The sequence below is a fragment of the Stegodyphus dumicola genome, chromosome 5, assembly GCF_044657685.1.
Source record: "Stegodyphus dumicola isolate Sdum_Otavi_A_Nest chromosome 5, ASM4465768v1".
Taxonomy (NCBI): Eukaryota; Metazoa; Arthropoda; class Arachnida; order Araneae; family Eresidae; genus Stegodyphus; species Stegodyphus dumicola.
The window spans coordinates 207,254,772-207,277,150 of record NC_140772.1 but is presented as its reverse complement, the minus strand read 5'-3'; the positions used below and the strand labels follow the sequence as shown (position 1 = coordinate 207,277,150).

The window sequence follows — 22,379 nt, the reverse complement described above, 5'->3', positions numbered from 1 at the left end:
TTGGGTTAATAAAGAGTGGGAAGGCCAGACCCTATATTAAAGTAGATTAGATTTAAAGCAAGTCAGAATACGTACTGAAGTACACTGAACATTTTCGTTAAATATTATATTTTAAATTTCTGATAAATTAATAATTATCGGCATAGATTTTTTTATGTTAGTTAAATTAATGTATAAATGCCGACAGGAAATATTTGTAGATCTAGCAGCCATCACCTTTCTAAGATGGCCACCTCTGAAAATGAGTATTCTTTCTCATAAGGTAATTTAAAGAAGTTGACTTGAAATTGGGGAAGTTCAGACTAACAACTCGAAAAAGGATTTATTGTTTAATTATTTTTAAAACTTAAAAAATTTGAAATATTTAAAATATGCAAATACTTAATTAAAAATAATATCTAAAATTCTCTTAATTAAAAATAATATCTAAAAACGTCAAAGCTCCTTACTCTTTTTGAATAAAATCAAAAATTAAATCATTTAGAATTCAGTTTTAAAGCTTCCACATTTCGTTGCTAAGCACAGAATAACACGAACGAAGAATGCTTAAATATTAGGAAAGTATATATAGTGCCTCACTATATCAATTACTAAATATTGGTGGAACAACTTACATTTTTCTTTCACTTATACTATTGATGATCTTTTTTAAAATTACTTGTTTTCAAAACGTTATTAGAAACAATTTTTGGAAAAAAAAAAAAAAAGAAAAAAAAAAAAGAAAAGAAAAAAAAGAAAGTTTATTCAGAAAAATTCTGAAAATGAACTCACGTAAGTATTCGGACATTTTGAACACGCAAATTTGTATCTAATAAAAACACGAAAATAATAGACATACGACAGTTCAAGCTATACAGTCTCAGTTAACATAACTTAAGAAAACAACAGAAAAAGTATCTGCACATCACCTGCTTTGACGCATTCAGGAGTCAAACAATTATAAGCGTCTGTGGAAATGTTGAGGAGATTCAATACATGAAATATGGCCACTGGCTTGTTTATAGATTCCATCATATCTGTAAAAATATTTCACTTACTTTTGAGTAGTGTGTTAAATTACGTATAGTTAGACATAAACATTAATAAAAGTAGTGTTTAAAAAATCTGAAAACTTTCAGATTTTACGCCCAAACGACCGTGTTCCTCCCCCCCCCCCCATTTACAGACACATACACGTTTCGAGAGAATTTGGGCTAGTGCCACACTGGGCAAAAATATTTAAAAATAGCATATCTTTAGAATTTCCGATAGAGTGTCTCGCGCGCTGGAGATAAAAATATTTTATTCTCTACAGTATTGTCATTGCTCGCTTTGAAATTGTTGAGTTTTTTAATCAAAAATTCGTTCAAGTTTTACAAAATATTAAATTGACAATAAAACAAATTCCAAATTCGGGCTTCCAGGTGCCCATATTAGGGTGGAAGACTATGTTATTGAAAATCTGGTGACTCTACATACCGTTTGTATTTTCACACTGCAAGACACATACATGCATTCATGTACATTCTTCATTATTTAGTTTCTTTAAATATAATGCAGGGAGATATTATTTGGTGGCAACAGTTTGAAAAGTGATTCGAACATTTAAAATGATTCCACCCAAAATGCCCTTTCGAAAAATGTCGCTTTCGAAAAATCCCTTTTGGGCTAATGAAAGCTTTAGAAATGAAGCAACTTTAGCAAGCTTTTTTGGTATTTTAATTTCTTATGACAACCCTCAGTTGGCAGTGTATAGTTTTGTCGCCCAACCGGCGTCGCTGACTGCCATGACGAAGGTCACGGGTTCGAATCCCGGAGAAGGCATGCATGTTTGTAAATGTATAGTGTCTGTGCGGCATGGTGGCACTCTAAATATGCGGCGAGCGGAAAGTCCTCTCGTATGGTTTGGTGGAAAGAAAGAGGGGTGGGAGACTCTCTGAAATTGGGGGCGGAACTAAGCTAAATCGCACTGTCACCTGTAAGGTATTTAAGGCTATTGCCAACGACAGGCATATCTTGCGCTCCTTGTCACGAGGAATTTCGTGGGCTTTAGCTAATCTTAAGCCCCAATCACATATGTTTCCTTTACAAGGGACTGGACGTCGAAAGGGACAATTCTCAGAACCCGCACATTTTCACGAAACCTCCGTAGCTAGGTTACCATTTTTACACTGCTCGACATTGAAAATGCAACACCAAGAAGGAGTGATCAGAAATTTATGCAAATTTTAAAGTAGACGCACGTCACTCAGTTATGCGAATGATGTGAAATACGCAGCTCTCCAACGCACGTGAAGTAAGATATAAGGGAAGGAACGTGCAGAATGGGCAATATTCGTGTCGTTATTTCTGCCAGACGAATTATTGAAGAAAGTTGGTATTTGTCCCGGAAGATACGAGTAATAGGAGAAAATACCAGGCCGCCGTCAACGAAGGCCCTTCCATAGACGATTTTCCATAGACGATTTTTCCATAGACGATTACATAGACGATTTTACGCCGTCAATGAAGGCACTTCCATAGACGATTTTTACACTTCCATAGACGATTTTACATAGACGATTACACTTCCATAGACGATGGTGATCGGACTGAGAAGGGCGGGTTGGTCCTTACGTCAAATCGCAGCTGATACCCACATGGATACGAGCACGGTGCATCGGCTATGGCGAACATGGTTGCAACTAGGAAATGTGGGAAGAAGGAGGGGTGCAGGTGCAGCCAGAGTGATGTCAGTACGCGTAGATCGACGCATACGCCGACAAGCTGTGGCGGTCCCGCAAGTCACTTGCACCGCGATTCTGCAGCATGTGCAAGAACCCTGGATGTTCCCGTGTCGACTATAATGCAATTTTTCAACAGGATAACGCCCGACCACACAGTGCTCGCATCTGCCAACATGCTCTGCAAGGTACACAGATGCTTCCTTGGCCACCGTACTCTCCTCCTGACTTGTCACCAATCGAACATGTGTGGGGTGTGATTGGACGCCGTATGCAGACTCTGCTCCTGCTTCGTTCAGAAGACGAACTGTGGCAAATGGTTGAAAAGAAATGGAAAACCATTCCTCAGGACGCCATCCGCACTGTTATTGACACTATGCTTAATTTGTGATTCGCAGTTTGTAGTGAATCGACGCAAAATCGCAAAACGAAAACAATAGTCCTTCAGGGACAAAGCTCCTTTGGACTAAAAATATAGGTACAGAAAAAATATGGTATTCTTCTTCACAATGCCATCTGTGAAATAATATGCAACGATGTCTTCGCGCAATACACGTGGCGGCTGGAATTAAATTTTACATAAAGGTGTTTTGCAGAAGCTATTTTATTGAACCTCACATGGATTAAACAAAGTCCCTATCGTACGAGGAAATACAGCAATCATTGTAAGGAAATGGGTGATAAAGGTACTACTTTGGTAGACGGTTGCACGGATTTTTGGCTATTTACTTTGGCGCAATTGTTGGCGCGGTTTTTACAGTCGTCAGCCGTCTTGAAAAATGCTGTTTTTACGTATTTCACGCATAGTAAAGTATTCGAAACTTTAAAAAAATAAATATCGTTAAAAATAATGGATTAATTTTTTGTTGAAAACGTTGTTTTTTTAAGATGGCTGGCAAATGTAAATAAATACATTTACTAAGAGTATAAAATGCTAAAGTAAGGTTATATGCTAAAGTATACTTTCATATAATAGAATAAAAACACCGCTATAAAAACAATGCGCCAACATTTAATTGGAATAAAATATTACTTAAATTGAATATTCGATTAAAAACATTAACAAACATTTTAAAGAATTAAATTTTTCAATTACTTAAATTCAAATCCTTTAAAATAAGTTTTATAGGATATAATTATTTAACATTAAAACATATGTGGCAATAAATATCTCAGGAATTTTTGAAAAAAGTGTATTAATTTTTTAATAAAAATTGAAGTATACAATAATAAAGTAAAAGAAAAATATGTACTTACATTTTTTTAAGCATTTTACCTTACGTAGATTGATAAGTACCAGGAAAAAAAAAAAAAACGATCTTCATCTGTTATCCCCATCTCTCGCACTTCATTGAAGAAACAATTAGCGAGGTTTCCTCCAAAAATTTTAAATAAATTTCCTCTGACAATAAATAAATCTTTGATTAGGAAATCCAAGTTGACCAAAATAAGGTCTCAAACGGCAATTTTTTTATGCCGATACCAATAATTCTTGGTAATTACCAATAACAATATTTATCTTCGAAACGGAGACATCCATTCTCTTTGAAATCTGAGGAATTCGAAGAGATGAATAATAAAATTTTAAAATGGCGCGGTAATGCACAAATATTCAGTAACCAATCAGGGAGCTGATTACATCACGCCTTAAATTAAAATTATTTAAATAATCATTCATAATAAAATCATATTTAAAAATGCAAAATTAAATTGTATTTTAATATTTAACAGCGATAAATAATGTTTAAAACATTAGATTAAATTTATAGATATTAAAACCAATTACTTTTAAAATAATGTGACGTCATTCATTACATCATTCACAACATAAAATTGCATAAAATATCATAAACAATAAAATTTTTATTTAAAATAAAAGTGCAAAATTAAATTCATTTTTATTATTTAGAAGTCACAAATAATATTTAAAACACGCAATTTACGCATAATAAAACGTATTATTTTTTAAATTAAATGACAACAAAGTTTCGGTTACCATAAATAACTTGTTTAGCAATGGGTTTACCATAAGTCGTATCGCTCGCCCAAAAAAATCGCCAAAAATCCGTGCAACCGTCTACCAAAGTAGCACCGTGATAAAATATTTTGAATGTCACCTGGTTTGGAACATACGGATTCCAAACAATCGGGAGCAGTCATGTTCAACTGTTGGCATTTTGAGCCCGCTGGCAGATATAATTCTGGACCGGAATCTGGAAGAAAATATGTCATCCATTTTAGAATTCCATAACAAATGATTTACATATATGTTAAATATATTATACAATTTACAAAAATATCGTGTAATATATGTAAACGTTTTATTGAAGATTTTATGGAAAAGCAAGTTGATAGATAAGCTGAAAATTTTTCATATATGTAGACTGTCGGACTAAAGTACTTGGACTAAATCAGTTGGACTGAAGCACGAAACATCAAGCTATTTTTAGGCATCCTGAATTTCAGCAATGTTCACCGATGGTGTAGGGAAAATCGTGAGCTTGTGTAAAACTATATTAATTTTAGCGCGCTTTAAATATTTTTATAATTACAAATGAATTGCTTTTAATAACTTTAATGCGGCGCTTTTTTATATATGAAAGTATTTTCAATCATTTCACAAATAACAAATAAGTGGAAAGTTTCTTCTTTATAATTTCTGTAAAAGTGTTGGATATTTGAGATCATTGAGTAAATTTAAAATTTGCTGGGGTTCCTTTTCTAAATTTGTATTCGTATTATTAGGCAACACATATTAAATACAAAATTTCTATACAGTAAAGTTTAGCAAAATGGCAGTTCCTTTTTGATGAATTTATTGACCTTACATTAAATTACCGAAATTTGGTGAGTATTGTTTAGTATCTACTTGAAGGCCTACAGTACAATGCTTATTTATTACGTGGTAGTCGTTTATATTATGATCTCCTGTACAAAAAACGCTTTTATTATATATATTTCAGAAAAATTCTTTAACGAAAAATTTTCACAAATCGTTAATGTAATTCGAAGATCTAAAATTGTAGCGAGCTTTCACGAAACATTAGCATGAGTTCCAATTTGAGAAGTTTTTCAAAAATTTCACTACCTATTCTACGATTTTCATGCAAATTTTGCCTTTTTTTTCCTTGCAGTAAAATTACTATCCTACTTACAGTTAGCTATAAAATTATAATTCACTGCTTTTTATTAGAAACTTATAAGGTATTTCTCCGGCCTTCTTAGCAAGCCTTCGTAGTGTAGTGGTCAGCCTGCTCGACGCGTTTTGGAAAGGTCCGTGGTTCGAATCACCGCGTGGGCATTGCTCATTTTTCACATCTCCTGCTTATAAAAAAACTTAATGTCTCTACGAACTTATATACTTATTTCTTTCTGCGATACGCCGAAAATGTAACGTCATAAGGTTATAGCTATACTTAAGGAGAAAGAGATGTTATTTCTCCTATATTTCTCGGTTTTATATACCTCTATATGGCTGCTGGTAATAGTACTGTATAAGAAAGCTTATGTGCTTAAGATCCTGGTAATTCCAAAGTCTAGATTTCTAAGTAATTTTAATTATCAGACCGTCGCTTAACTAGACCGTCGTTTATCTGCATCTAATTCCATGGGATCAATGCCGAAATCAGAGTCAGTTCTACCAACGGAGAAACACATTGATTTGCAATAGAATTCCTTCTGATATGCTTTATTCTAGTTGAATCTTGTCATCTTCCTAAATAGTAGTTTTGCCCCACATCTACTAACTGCATATCTCATATCTCTCATAGTCGTTCTAAACTAGAAGTAATTGATAAATCTAAAAGTTTAAGATAAAAGAATCTTGAATAAGCTCCAAGATCGGGTAGCATTAGTTGCCGCCATCGGTTTCAATCAGGTTTTTCTTTAAAGATACAAAGGTCCTATGGGCAACAAGGGCAAAATGCTAAAATACTATGGTGTGTTGTTAGTTATGTGGGTGGAAAAGGCGATTTTTGAATGTTTTGATGCAGGAATTAATTTCTAAAATTAAATGTCCGAGTTTTATTTAGAAAGGCGAACAAAAATAAAATTAAAAAATATATATATAAAATTCTGAAAGCTTTCAGATTTTACATTACGCCCAAAGGGGCGTTTTTTAACGTTTTGTGAATTATCTTAATTTTTTTAAATATCATGTTATTTGCACTTAAAACATAAAATTCAGTTCAGCAGCAATATCGCAAAATAATTTTAAATTGAGAATATGTTTAGAATTTCAAATACACAATCTCGCGCGCTGGAGATAAAATTGTTTTTTTCCCCGTAGAGTGTTGCCATTGCTCGCTTTTAAATCGTTGAGTTTGTTAATCAAAAATACATTAAAGTGTTACAAAATATGAAATCGATAATAAAACAAATTCCAAATTAAGGCTTCCAGGTGTCCATATTCGGTTGAAGATTACGTTATTCAAAATTTGATGGTTCTAGGTACCGTTGTTTTATCCCAAAGCGAGAATCATGCATATTTTTATGCCTATTCTTCATTATTTAACTTCTTTAAATATAATAGAGGGCTTTAATATTTGGTGGCAACAATTTGAAAAGTGAGCCTACAAAATGACAACGAAATTAATAGCCCTTCTGAGCTAACTCCCCTTGAACTAATAAGTAATATTTAAAACTTAATAAAATATAAAAAGATAAATAAAAATTTAAAAAATTAAATTAAATCAATAAAAATTGTTAAACTGATATGACTTGGACTGGAATTACAAATTCACTCAAAAGCTGAGACTTACTAGAGCCAGGCTCCGGCGGAATTAAAATCTTACGCTCATGTAAAATCTTACACACAGTACAACTTTCAAACGTTTTGGAAAGTGTACGATTATGTGGATTGATAGTGAGCTAAAGTGCTGTGGTTAAGGCTGAGAATTGGTAGAAACGTTAGATGTTGAACTTGTAATCAAACCATTACAATTCGACGAAAGAAATGAACGTTCGATTGTGAACATTCCTATGAAGCTCCATTAGATGAATGAAAGCAGTTTAAAAAAAATATCTCTTCCCCCATAACACAAGACATCCTCAGGATATCCTATTTAAGTCGCAATCTCCCGGGAAGCAGTTAGGATATCCTGAGGACTTCTTAAGTCAACATCCTGAGGATATCCTATTCAAGTCTCAATGTCCCAGGATATATGAAGATCTCCTCAGGATGTTGATTTTCAGATATCCTGAGGACATCGTAAATCAACATCTTAAGGATTTCCTGTTCAAGTCGTAATGTCCCGGGATATATGAAGATTTCCTGAGAATGTTTTTTCTCAGATATCTTCAGTACCTATTCTGCATATGAAAATTTAATTGTTATGCTTACACTGGATTTCGTCTTGTATATGTTGGCTGTAAATATTAAGTAATAATATTTTCAAATTTTTCTTGTTGTTTCACAGTTGATCAGAGAACTTTCTTACAAGTTATAGGCACGTGTTTTCATCCGTTTTTGAGTTTCATATTGAAAATGTGTTTACGATTAAATTCTAATTGCTACATAATATATTTTGTAAACATTATTTTAGATACTTTTCTAATATCTTTGAACACAAATATTATGTACGTTACAGGTTAACTCAGAAAATCTTTTACGAAGACATTTATCCTATGAACAGATGGGCATGATGTGCATCTATGCCTTATATGGCATTCGAACTTGAGCCCTTCTGTGCGGCAATCGGTCAATATAATCACTTACCCGTCTCTGAGGCACTAATCAGAAATATCAAGTTATAAAAGTATTCTATTAAATTCATCGATAGTTCTTAGCATAGAAATAACTATACTTTGAAACTGCAAAAGAAAAATAATACTTTTTGATCTATTACACTATTATATTAGTAATGAATGATGTTTAGTGCTGTGCAGTAATAAGTAACAATATTTTTTTTTTTTTTAAACAAACGAAATTTTAGTTTACAAACGCAGTTAAAAACTAGTCTGTACGAGGTTTAACTTGCTTTAATTTGAATTTATAAACAGAAGAATAATTTTATTGGGCTAAAAAATTCATTGCAGTTTCTTCGTTCATTTTCTGGTAAGTTCTTTAATAATGAGAATTAGTTTTTCAAAGCGACTGAGGTAAGAAGTAACTTGTTTTTTACCTCTCTGTAATAGGAAAATAAGGTTTGAGAATGGGAAGAACTAACATTAAGTTCTTACTCTCCTCAAACCTCACTTTGCTACCTCTTTAACCATACAAATATTCGGTCTCTGCTAAACAAAGCGCGAAAAAAACATATCCAGCGCTCTGCAGTCTTATACGTTATGCCGACAATGCTACATGACTCCTCATAATTTAACAATAATTGCTGCTTTATTAATTTATTTGTAACATCCAGAAAATGCAGTAAACACGTTTCTTCAAGGTATATAACACAAAATTAAATGTTGTTATGAAAACTCAAAATTAGATAACGGATTAAATAGATGTTCAAACTTTAAATTAAAATGATTTAATTTTTAAATTAAACGCGTTCTTTAAACTCAGCAGTTTTATTACTTTATTTTATACTATAAATAACAATTGAAGTTGAAAATCTTAAAGTTTTGATCATCATTATCATTGGTCGTAAATCTGCTTCTCAAATTTTCTTTGCTTTTGAGAAACCGAGCTCCGCTCAGAATGTAACACCTCTGAGCACTTTTTCTGTAGCCGATGCCCCAAGAAGATTTCTCTTTTGTTAACGTGGCAGATTTATGTGTCAGACCTTCCCTTCTTTTGTATCCCCCTACAAGGAAAACATCCCTTCACATCCCTTCCCCCTTCACAACAAAGTCGCAAAACGCCCCCAACGGTTTTAATTGTTCCGTAATAGTGATATCCTTGAAGAACCCCACAAAGTGGAAAGTACACGTACTTACCTTCTGATTTCCAGAATTCAGCTATTCTGCTAAACGTTAATAGCCGTCGTTCCAAATTCTCTTTCAGTTACGAACTGACTTGCTGACGCTTGCAAGCGTTACATTGACAGAGTGTGAAAAGTAAGTTTCTAAATGTTTCCTTTATTCTACAAAAATGATCAGAACTAAAAAAAATTATCTCAGATATCTAAAAGACGATTTACAGCAGAATAAATCAACGTATATTATCGGATTCGTCAGAAGATGAAGTAGTATTTAATTATGAAAAAGGACTGTGTCGAATTTTCGCTCTAGCAAATATTCTTTAAGTTCCATTTCAAACTGTGATTCGAAATATGAACTTTTATGTCTCAAGAAGAACTGACTGATGACGATTACCAAAACGATTATCCCATTTTAAGGAATATTCCAAATATAGGACTAATAAATATTCCGTTAGACTTTATGTCCCTTGCGTGCTTAGGAGTAGTACAAAAAATTATTACTATTAGGATAGACGGAGGCACCTTACAAGCACGATTACCACATAAAAAATGTTGAACTTTTTTTTTTTTTTTTTTTTTAATGACCAGTTTTTATGTACCAATTGAATTTGCAAGAAAACCAAGGAACTAACTCTAAAAGAATTGAAACACTGGAAAGCTACAGAATACCGTCAATTTTTACTGTACACTAGCCCACTTATTTTTTTATTTATTTATTTATTTTTAAATTTAACAAAAAGCTACATGATCATTTTTTACTACTTCATATTTCGATTAGACTCTTATGTAAAATACAGAATCAGACGGCAATTGATGAATACGCACAGTCTCTATTAAAACTCTTCGCAGTAAATTTTGGGCTTTATTATGAAAAACAGTATATTGCTCATAATGTTCACGGCCTACTGCATATTTGCGAAGATGTAAAAATGTTTCAGCCGTTAGATAATTACAGTGCATTTAAATTTGAAAGCTATATATCTTCTATTAAAAAATTGATTAGAAAATCTTCCGCTCCATTACAGCAAATAGCAAGACGAACTCATGAACTGTTTAATCATATTGTAGCCATGAATAATGATTCAATCAACATAACCGACTTAAGTTCAGAATTTCAAAATTTACACACATCTGGTCCGCTACTTAAAGGTTATTAAATGCTTAATTTTATTATTGAATTCTGAATACAAATTAACTGAAGTCAGAACTGAATTTGTAGAATAATTAAATTATGAATATATCGAAGAATTCAGTTTTGTGCTATTGAATGGTTAAAAATGATCGAAAGATTTTTAATACTTTAAAGCAAAATTTTCTCTTATAATATTTTGTATTAATAATTCATTTCAAGTCTCTTGCTCAGTTTTAGATATATTTACAAATTATTAAATAAATTGAAAGTCAAATTAGAAAATAAATTGTATAAATATTCTTAACATTTCTTATTTTTCCATAGTAACCACAGATGGAGGACCTGAGACTGTCTGTAAAAAATAAGCAAGTTTCAGGTTATCACAACACCTTCACACACTTTCACTGGAATATAAAGAAGATTTCTGGGGATATACTGGGATGTAACATTAAGCAGTTGAGAGTATGTATTTAAGAGGTTAAAGGGATATTGTAACTAGTATTTCAAATCCTGATAACATCCCATACGCTGTCGGTGGGACCTAGATAGGATGTCCTAAGGATATACTGGGATGTGACATTAAGCACTAGGGAGGATGAGTTTAGGAGGAAACTGGGTTATTACGGGATGTCCTGAGGATGTAGTAAGTAGGACTTTAAATCCTAATAACATCCCATACGCTGTCGATGGGACATAGATAGGATGATTTTAGGATATAATGGAATGTGTTTAGGAGGTTAGTGGGATATCCCGGGATGTCCTGAGGATGTAGTATGCAGGAGTTCATATCCTAATAACATCCCGCACGCTGTGAATGGGCTTAGTTAGGATGTCCTGAGGATATCCCGGGATGTGACATTAAGCACTCGGGAGGAGGTGTTTAGGAGGTTCGCGGGATATTCCGGGATGTCCTGAGGATGTGCGCATATCCCGCGAGCAACATCCTCGGGATATCCCAAGGATGTTTTTGTGCTATGTGGGTTCAGTGTAATCGTAAATCAGCCACTGTCTTTAAGCCTCTGGTTGATCATCCCGCGATTTCTACAAGCAACTCAAATGTAGCAAAATTTGCTCATCCCACGATTTCCGCGGGCATATGTTTTCCTTCCTTTACTGAGGAGCGCATCCCGATTTTTCCCCGTTTAACCATTGAAAATAAATTATATACAGTATTAGGTGTTTAGTTTACGTTTTGGTCAACAGATATCGTTAGTTGTTCACTAAATTGCGGCATTTGAAGACACGTGGTATTTAGCGCTCAAACTTCACTTTTTGCCGCTTTTTTCTTACAGAAATGGCTGCTAAAAACATTCAGCGATTATCTTGATTATTTCATTAAATTATTGAATTATTGACTAGATTAATAATTAGATTGATTATTAATTAGATTTATTGAATCTGGTGCAAAAACTGTGAAGTTTGAACTCTATCATACTAAACTGCATTTCTAAGGTATTTTTCCCTCGGCGCTTTATATTTTCTTAAATTTTATACATTTTACTTTTTTATATTATGCAATAAATAGAAATTAACTGTAATTCGACTGAAATTTATTTAAAAAAAGATTTTTTTTTTTTTTTTTGTGATAACATCTGAATTTGGTTTTTCTGGCAACTTAGTTTCTCATGATAAAAATCTATATAAAAAATATTTCCTAGAAAGAAAAAGTGCATTTTTCAATTCTCCTAATATGTATAGATTTAAAAAATGAAAAAAAAAAAAAAAAAAAAAAAATACGCAATTTTGGAAGCGATTTCGGTTTACAAATTGAGCAGTCAAATGGTTAATGAACATGAGCACCTCAGTATAGTGAGCGCATAGGGATCATATATGGTCTTTATAATCTTGAAAAATTATATATGAACCCTCTAATTAAAAATTACGAAAATCTGCAAGTTTCTTTAACGCAACTGGCAATCGAACATAGAATATGGAGCCTTAAATTTGGTATTAATAATGAAAAGAATGTAACCGTAGGGTTGTGTATCTTAGTTTCCCACCTTCGGCAAAAATATTTTAAGAAATTGCTTCCAGTGTTAGTGAGTACTATTTACAAGATATTTATCCTAAAGTATGAGTCACCCTACGAATTGGTTTTTCAATTCCGTTATCATTAGCTGAAGCGAAAAGGACTTTTTCTAAACTGAAATAGATGCCACTTGTTTGAGGACATGTTAAGTAAGAAAATAATTCCCTTGCGTATTTATCTAGAGAAATGATGTGAGTCAAGAATTACAACTTGGTCATCGAAAAGAAAGCCTTACAAAAGGCACAGAGATTTATAACAGGTTGCATGTAAATATTAAACATGCTATGTAATTAGTTATTTAAATAATATCATTTTGAATATCTGTGGGTTTAATCTATACGGTACCCTGTGCAAAAATAAATAAATAAATAAAGCGGGGTGAACAGATTTATATCTCCCGTTCTACTGGCCCGATTGACGAAATTCAGTTTGCGTTTTTCATGTCTCGAAAATGCAACTTGGGATATATATTAGATATATGGAGAAATTTAAAAATTTATCTTGGCGAATTTTGTTCAGTTTGCTCCAAGAATAATTCACTTGGCGAGCTTCTTAATTTACCGCAACCCATTTTCCTTTCCTTTTTTTCATTGTGCAGGAGCGGAAAAAGATCCTTTGATACTTTCAAATAATTTTAACAAAGTGCGTAAACCATATTTGGCGTTATTATCACTTATAACAAATATGCCAAATTCCAAAACGCGTCAATATGTAAATTCACGTATATTTGAATTTTCAACTCTAATGTTTTGCAGGTACACTTAGAAATACATCTACATTAAAATGGTGGTAAAAACTTTATAGGTTATAATTTAAAATTTTTTTGGAAAAATTTATAAAAATTATTTAAAAATACAAATTTTAAAAGTAAATCATAAAAAATGGGCAATTATTATTTAAAATGAACCTAAATTTCGAAACGTGAGAGGACGACTCAAATAAGTTTAATATTAAAGGAGATATTAATAAAGATATATCAAATTCAATTATCACTGTGGAGCTAAAATTTTGAGAGCTAATTTTTTAAGAACTACTCTTGCGAGTTTTACAAAACTTGGCAGTTTGGTATAATTTGAGTAGTAGAGTCGAAAAATGGAAAAAAAAAAATTGGCATGTCATTTCAGAAAAAGTCCGATTTTGTGTCAAAGTACCTATATTAGAACAATTACTGAATGATCTAAAATTCACTGAGTTCGAAAACAAGTTTTTCCAATACTTGCGCAATAGCTTCAAAGTAAGATAATAATAAATTATTTACTAAGAAATATTGTTTATATTATCTCCTAATATAAATTTAGTAGAATGTATCAAAAAAGAGCGAACCCATATGTACGAAGTAAATTGTGCTTTAAAGTAACCTGAATGTAAATCATGAAAAGAAAAAAAAAAAAAAAAAAAAAGTTTTTAAGGGAACTTGAATTTAAAGCGTGAATAACAAAATTTCAAACTTTGAAAAAGATATAAAAAATTTTAAAAAACAAGTAATTATTGCTATTGATGGGAAATTAGTTGATTTTTCAAGGGGAACAAACCAACTGCGGTTCAATGAACAATAATTAATAATGCGAAGGTGTTTCGTCTTTTACTCAAGAATGATGATGCCAAACTGGCAAATTAATTTAGGCCAAAATTGTAGTTCCGTGAAGTAAAGGGGATTTAAAACCAAAGTAGAGTACTAAAGAACTCATTCTGAATGAAGCATTTTCGTTAATACAAGATTCTTCAGAAATTTTGAGTGAAAAGCCAATTTATGTTTTAAAATTTACAAAATACTTGAGTAAATGTCCCCCGACACCTTCGTTTTTATGCATGTTAATATAAGACTATTTTTATACAAATAAATATAATAAACAGCAGTAATCTTAATTGGAATTATGAAATGGAACTCAAAGTAAGTGAAATAAGTATGAGAAAAATAAGAAACATAACAATGCTATCTTTGCAAAAACAAATCAAATAAAAGTTGAAAAATTGAAATATATATAATGTGAAAGTAAAATGTGAAATGTACATGAAGATATAAAGGCCAGAAAATGCATTAATTAACTTACGTTACGTATTAGGAGATAATATAATCAATATTTCTTTAGTAAATATATTAGAACAATGCTATATATAAATCTAATACATATCCTATGTCACGCTTTCGATACATGAGAAACAGAATTTGAATTCCCTCAATCCTCTCAATAGAGCGAGAAATATAGAACTGTTCTCCCTCCCCCGCAGTGTACATTGTATATGGTGCTAAAAGTGCTGGAGCCGGAGCATAAGGCATCAAAATTGAATGTAGGATATTAATTCATGTTTAACGTTTAACATCCCCATTACTTTCAAGAATTAATTTAAATTTACGATTTCCTTTCTTAAAGCAATGTAATAGCATTTATACATATCACTTTCAATTTCAAGGCCTCAATATATTGTTAATAATATGTTGGACAGCCTTAAGAATCACTGAATGGTACTGATGATAACAAGATGCATATATAAATTTCTTTTAAAGTAATCTCACTAAATCTTCATCAAACAAGCAATTTACACTTACAGTACGACAGCAACAGCTGACAGAAAATTTCCATTGCAGTGCCCATTTCTAATTGTTTTATCTGCAGCGTCTCCTGATTATGAACACTTTCGACAGTTCTTCTTTATTACTAATACTCTATTTACAGTATTGTCTAAGGCTTCTGGGTGAATTCTAGCAACGTGAAAATAATTCTTGCTGAGTGATACTGAGCATTGATAACATGCAAAAGGATGCTGATAGATTATTTTGTTGCTGTGCACCATATGCCACATATGTGCTTATCCAATCACTGAGAATTGCTATTATTCACATTTCAGGTCTGAGGGTGATGAAACAAATGTGACAAAATGAGAACAGATTCCAGTGCCTTTTATTCTATGTTCAATTGATCTATGTGTGTCATAAGGGACAAAAAAGCTGACGTTTAACAGATATAGCACATGGCCGAGTAGGCACATAAAAACTTTCTGAATTTATACCTCATAATGAAACACACGTCGAATTTAATATATGGACAACATATATCTATATCTTTCTTTGATTAAGTCTGTTGTGTTGAACAAAGGTATTACACAATCGCTAAAGCATTGAGTTTGATAGGAATTTTTTGTGTATCTATATGTCTACGGTTCATGAAACATATGTGGAGGAAATCAAATGGTGACATAGCTTTCATCCTTGTGTGAGAGGAGTCACTTGGTACTAAGAAAACCAATCAGATTATTCGTTTATAAAGATATAGAGGTTTTGAGCTAAACAAAGCTCTACTCATGTCACGAAACTTTAATTAATTATATACTTACGCTTTACAGAATTAATTTAGTGAGCTTTTTTTAATGAATTGCTGCTATTATAAAGAAACAGATACTTTTTTAACCACAGATACTTCTGAAAAGATGAAAAAAGGGTGGAAGATTTGCCAACTTAATTTCTTTCCTAATTTTTATGGAGAACACTCCGGGGACGCATTCGAATGTCTGCCACCAAACCGCTGGGCAGGATTTTCGGCTCGCCAGTATTTTAAATGTTCCATCCGCACAGATATTATATACTTACAAACATCCAAGCCTTCTCTAGGATTCGAGCCTGTGGCAGGAGCGGTAGCACTTTTACTCATCAGAGTGACTGAAACTAGAATTTGTGGAATGGCTTAAGTCTTAAATTGATGGTTTTGCGATTTCCACCTTGCACTTTCAAAATTTTCTTTTTGGCTTCCTTTCGGAGATTATTGTGAGTATTGATAAAAAATCTGACTATACTTCGGCACTTAGCAACACTGTAATCTTCGTAAAATTTTCAGATTTCGCTTTAGTTCTAAACATGAGTTTGCACTGATGCTTCAATGAAATGTTCAATATTCACTTACTGAACTGAATGTTCACTTACTGAACATTACTAACTTATGTAAGCAATTTGTTGGATTTTGAATCGATAATTAACAGAAATTCTGAGAGATTCTAATCTCTCAATTTGGCTATTGGCGTGAGGCAATCCAAGATTAACTTGAATATGCTAGCTATTGTATTTTTAGACAATAATCTTGAAAATAGTTAAAAGTAAATGCTGACGCTTTGTCCGAAATTATACGCGAGATTTGCCCAATCATGATTTGATGAACATGAGGAACTCACGAAGTCAAACATCTACATTGGCTCGCCCAGTCTCCCAACCTCAAAATGATGGAATCGTTGTGGCCTGTTTTAGAGTCTTCAACCAGTACCTCCTCCTTCCTGTATATCGGAGGTACTGGTTCAACCCGGAATCGGTATTCCCCATGGCACCTCTCCCGGAACTTTCACAGTATCCACAAAGAATGATACAATTTCCTCTACACACTATTCAGCAATTGTATGATTCGACTCGTATTGTTGTATGATTCGACAAACGAATCTAAACTGTATTACATGCAGTTCAATCATTCAATAGATTGTTCTCGTTTTAAAAAAAGAATTTTAACATACATGTATTGAAGAAAATTCAAAACCATTATAGCTACTCAGCGGTAAAATCGCTGAACTCTTGTAGGTAGTCGAGGGTTCAAATCCCGGATAACCGAGCTGCCTCTACGGGAGATTACGGGTTTTCCTTTTGTGTAAAGTGGGTACGAGCCAGTTTTCGTTAGAAAATCCCTCAAGAAAGCATCCCTTCCCTTAGGTAAATAGCCGTTATGTGTTATGTGCTTTTTCATACAAAATAATGCCATCCGAAACAATTTGAAAATGCTGCAGAAGGAAACCGCTTCTTTATAAAATTTTTTGTGTTCTATATGAAGAAACTTTAATAAAATTTTAAAAAGTATTGTGTAACTACTACAAATTTTTGTCTGTTAGGTGCTTCTTATTATATCACGATAAATGCTATCCCTCGTTCCCAAAAATCAAATTTTAAATAAATTTTTCAAAAAAAGATTTTCATTATTATGACAAATTTCAGTACAATAAAGTAAATTAATATTAAAATAAATATTTTTAAGGAGCAAATTTTGCACAAATTTAATGATTACGTTCCAAATTATCAATGGAGGCTTTTAGAAGTCATTAAAGCACCTTGAAACTGAGCTTAACAAGAGGGAATTACTACAACTTCAGAAGTAACAACAAAATGCGATTTTGAAGAAATGTCTTCAGAAGAAGAGGAAGAAAAAATTATCCTTTTTCTCTGATTCGCAAGTTTTGTGCAAAATAGAGTGAAATATAAAGTTTTCACGTAACGTATTACTCTGATAAAACATTAATAAGCTATACCTTTAGTATTTTCAAGAAATGATACTTCTATTGAAAGAAGCAATTACATATTTCAAGAGAAATATTTTAAAACATTGGTATTGACAAATCACACAGTCAACTTTTGAGAGAAGCACAGCAGAGTGACGCTTAGAGACAAAGAAAAGGTTTGGTTTCGTTTATGTGATTACGTGTCTCAAGGGCTATCTGCGTAAGGGGAGGGATACCTTCGTGGAGGGCTTTCTAAGGAATCTGGCTCGTATACACGTTACACATGGGAAAAAGCCTGAAAACGCCCCTGCAGCCAGCCCTTTCGCGAGATTCTAATCTCGGACGAAATTAAATGTCGAGTTCAGCGACTTTACCGCTCGGCCGCTGGAGTGCAGACAAAGAAAAGGGGATGCCCCTCTAAAGACAATTATCTGATATATGTTTACGGAAATGAATTTCGCCTCCAGACAATAACAGCTTCCTCATTATTTATCACCTATGTGGACCATTCTCCTCATGTTTGTACCTTGCCCTTAAACTAATTTTTCGTCTATTTTATCTTAAATACAGTTTCTGTCTTTCTTGTTTTACAAATATTGATTTCCTTTGGCTTGAGGGTTATGAATTTATGTACAAAGGGCTATTGTAAAAGGATCCAGGAGCAAATTATTCAATTTTACATTAATTTCTAGAGCGAAAACTAATTCGATTGACGAACAGCCTTCAGAAACAAATTAAATTCGTAGACCGAGGTTTCACTGTATTCCCTTTTATTTAAGATATTTTAGTCTTTGGAACATAAAATAAAAGAGCAAATATAATATCAAGGACATCGAAATAAATTTACGAAATTTAATGGTTATAAAGTAGTTATAATCATAAGAAGAATATAACACATTTTAAAGTTCAATAAAGATATAGAGTTTTGTGTTATATTTTTCGCATATTTTGACATTTCAAAGATACCTGACTCCTAATCATCACCTGCGAGTGCGGTGAATTAGTGGTCGAGTGGATAAGGTCACTGAACACTGTGGGATCGTTCCGGACTCAATCAAAAATGCGCTCAATGATCTTGACAGACCCACCAACAGCCGAGTGGTAAAAGCCGCTGAACACTGGTCCGAAATTCGAGTCCCTGCGAACAGGTTGGTTGCATGGGCGTTTTCGTCATTTTTTGCTATGTGTAACGTGGATACACGCTAGGATCCCTTCAAAAGCTCTCCACGGGGCATCCCTCTCTTTCTATGCAGGGCCAAATGGCGGAGCATGTATTAATCAAAAAATAATTATCTTAAGAATTAAAGTAAACGTCTATTAAATATCGTATTGGCGATTGTAATGAATGATAAATGGCTTTTTAAATTCATTTGCGTTGTCAAATAGATCTGAGCTGACAACTGTTTAAACTTTGATAGCTCTTATCGTAAGGAGCAATACCATAATGGAAACATCATTGCTGATTTCAACAAATGGAGAAAGTTTAGTGTTTAAAATTTTATTTCACCATATATCTTTATATTTCAGGTATTAATTTTATACGCAGCATAATATTTCATACTATAAAGCAGTGGTTCCCAAACCAAAGAACAAACAATACATATTCTTTGCCCAAACTGTACACCACGACGTCCTGGGTAGTTGCGGCTTTTTCACAGGGGTGCCGCGAAATACTGTAAAATTGAATTTCTTACACTTTATAATTAATTAAACCAAGGCATTTGGCCAACTAAACAAAAAACAAAGCCAGAAGGTAAAAATATCTAACTTTTTGTATGGTTTGCTTTTACTTGACCCTGTACAAAAGTAAAGTCGAATATTATTTATTTTTGAGTTCAAGCCCGAGTGTAGGCTTTGTTGTAAGCCCGAAGAAAGGGGCCGACTGTTCATCTTATTTTGAGTGAATAAAAGGTAATTAAGTAGTAGTTCAGTAGGTTCCTCGACATTTAATTTAGAAGAATAAAAGTGAAGAACTCTACATCTATTATTACAATAGCTATAATTATATAATAGTCATAATTTTAAAATGAGAAGGAAAGATTGCTTAACTTTTTCCAGAACAGGAATACCCCCAATAGAGTTCATTTCGTTAGAAAATGTATCAGTTTTTGGAGAAAAGAAACTTTTAACTTCTTACACTTTTTTCAAATTTATGCTTCCTTTTTTCAGGGCGTCCCATATTAAGTAATTTACATTAACATAGCACAAGTTAAAGCTTTATTGCTAGTAACACAACACACAGCAAAATTTGTAGGAAAAAACATAGTAACTTTCGAAGACGTTAGATCTGATCTGTTACTTTTCACTTTCTCATGATCAAATTGCCCGGATCCCTCATAGTTTATTCCTAAGGGCTAACTGGATCTCCTGTAGTGATTCATGCAATTTAGAAAATGCCTCGATTCTATTCGTCGACACGCCTTTGTTTTAAATAGAAGAGAGCAAAGCGTATGTGCCTACGTTTTAAGTTATTTCTAGATGTTCAATTTTTTAAGTTATTTCTAGATGTTCACTGTTTTAAGTTATTTCCAGATGTTCACTTTTTCACAATTTCTAGATTTAAAACTGAATAACTACCATTATAATGAATAGGCCATGAATCTAAACTTTATGATGTAAATGAACCAGAAAAAGATTAACAATATTTTCGCATTCCCGTCCGAGAACAACGGTGATACCGTTTAATTTTAATATTGAAATTATTTTCCGTTATTTCTCTGTTTTGCATTATGATCAAAAAGTAAAATGCATTTGGTTTTGATAAACATATTAAAACTATAGTGTAAAACATCGATTTTTGAAAAATAAAGGCCCTTGCCAATAAAATTATTTCTCTTGGAAAGGGATATTGTTAATTCATGGTTTCGGCTTGTGATGACGATGTGTTTAATCTTATAATTACATCAAATTTTTATAATAATTAATTAGTATTTCGTATAAGCTTGCTACTGTTTGCCTAAATCAGCACGGAAAAGCATGCAAAGGTTATCTGTTCCCGTAGACATGACTAAGGAAGGGATGCCATCCGTTCCCTGGCTTGTATTGCGCTGGTTTGTATTTATCCTAAACATTAGGGAAAACATAAAAGCTCGTTCTCTGATGTTCTAACCTATATCGAACTAGCACTATTCAGCAATCTTATACATTTTGCCCACTAATGGGCTATGTACTTTTTTCATTCTATTAAATGGTCTTGTTTTATACTTCCTTTTAATCAGTAATTATCTGATTATTTGTCCCAAACATAGACGCACAAAAAATATAGTAATAAAAAAGTCTGAAAGCTTTCAGCTATTACAGTAGACGCTCGTTTTTACGAACTCGTAGGGACTACGAAAACAGTTCGTTAAATCGAGAGTTCGTAATTTAGAAAGGCATCGGAAATTGTTAGTGTTCACATTTTAATGTTTTCGAGACAGGTTAGTGATACTATTCCATGCTTTTATTTATGTATTAGGAATTATTTTTAATAATATTACTACTTAATAAATGATATCCATTCTATTAAACAAACAAGAAATATAAAATATTTGTAAAACGTATCTTTATTAAGTCATTGAGCAACAAAATAATCACTTATCTTTGTCTGTTTTAAAACAACAGATTGTACAATGCAAGACTCCATCTTCTCTATATTTGTTAGCATTTCACAATTATCATTGGCCTCAAAAAATCGTCTAAGTTTTGACAAGTATTCAGCAGCTTGTTTTAAAGTCGGTCTTGGTGTTACTTCATTTTCTTCTTCTTCTTCTGGATCTGAAAATCTCTCATTCTCATTGATTATGCTGCTAATAATATCGTGATCCGATATTTCCTCCGTGCAGATGACATTAGAATCCACATTTAAAAAATCCTCGAATGAAAGTTCTGGCAATTGTGGATTTCTACGAAGTTCATGCATGAGAACCTCATCTTCGTCGTGAGATCTATTGTCATGGATTTCTTCAGTTACGTCTGTTTCTTTAATAAAACCTGCATGTCGAAAGGCTTTAGAAATTGTTTCATCTAAAACATCATTCCATGCACTGATTGATAAATTCATTGCACCAAGAATATCAATCTGATAAGGTTGTTCCCTTTCCAAGCCAAGGATTACTCTTTGCAAGAGCACTGTCTTATATTTTCGCTTGAAACTATTGATTATCCCCTGATCCATTGGCTCTAAAACTGCAGCTGCATTTGGTGGGAGATATTCCACACGGATTGCCTGAAGCCCAGTGACTTCCATGTGTGCAGTACAATTGTCCACAATTAGGAGAACTTTGCGCTTCTCTGCTGAAAAACGGTTATCAAAATCTCTCAACCATTTTTCGTAGATGTTGCCAGTCATCCAGGCCTTATTATTAGTATAATATGCAGCAGGAATCTTCTGAACATTTTTGAAACACCTTGGTTTCAGATATTTT

At 32.9% G+C, this 22,379-nt stretch overlaps 1 protein-coding gene across 1 annotated transcript in view; it reads right to left on the bottom strand.

The window, feature by feature from the left end:
• Positions 1 to 15,457, bottom strand: part of LOC118194541 (neprilysin-2-like) — a 106,605-nt gene extending 91,148 nt beyond the window's left edge. Inside the window, exons 1-3 of the mRNA XM_085817868.1 lie at positions 15,278 to 15,457; positions 4,820 to 4,915; positions 909 to 1,016 (exon numbers count right to left, since the gene is read on the bottom strand). Of these exons, the coding sequence (XP_085673994.1) occupies positions 909 to 1,016; positions 4,820 to 4,915; positions 15,278 to 15,323 (250 nt within the window). The 5' untranslated portion in view covers positions 15,324 to 15,457. The remainder of the gene's footprint in view (positions 1 to 908; positions 1,017 to 4,819; positions 4,916 to 15,277) is intronic.
• Between the last annotated feature and the right edge of the window lie 6,922 nt (positions 15,458 to 22,379).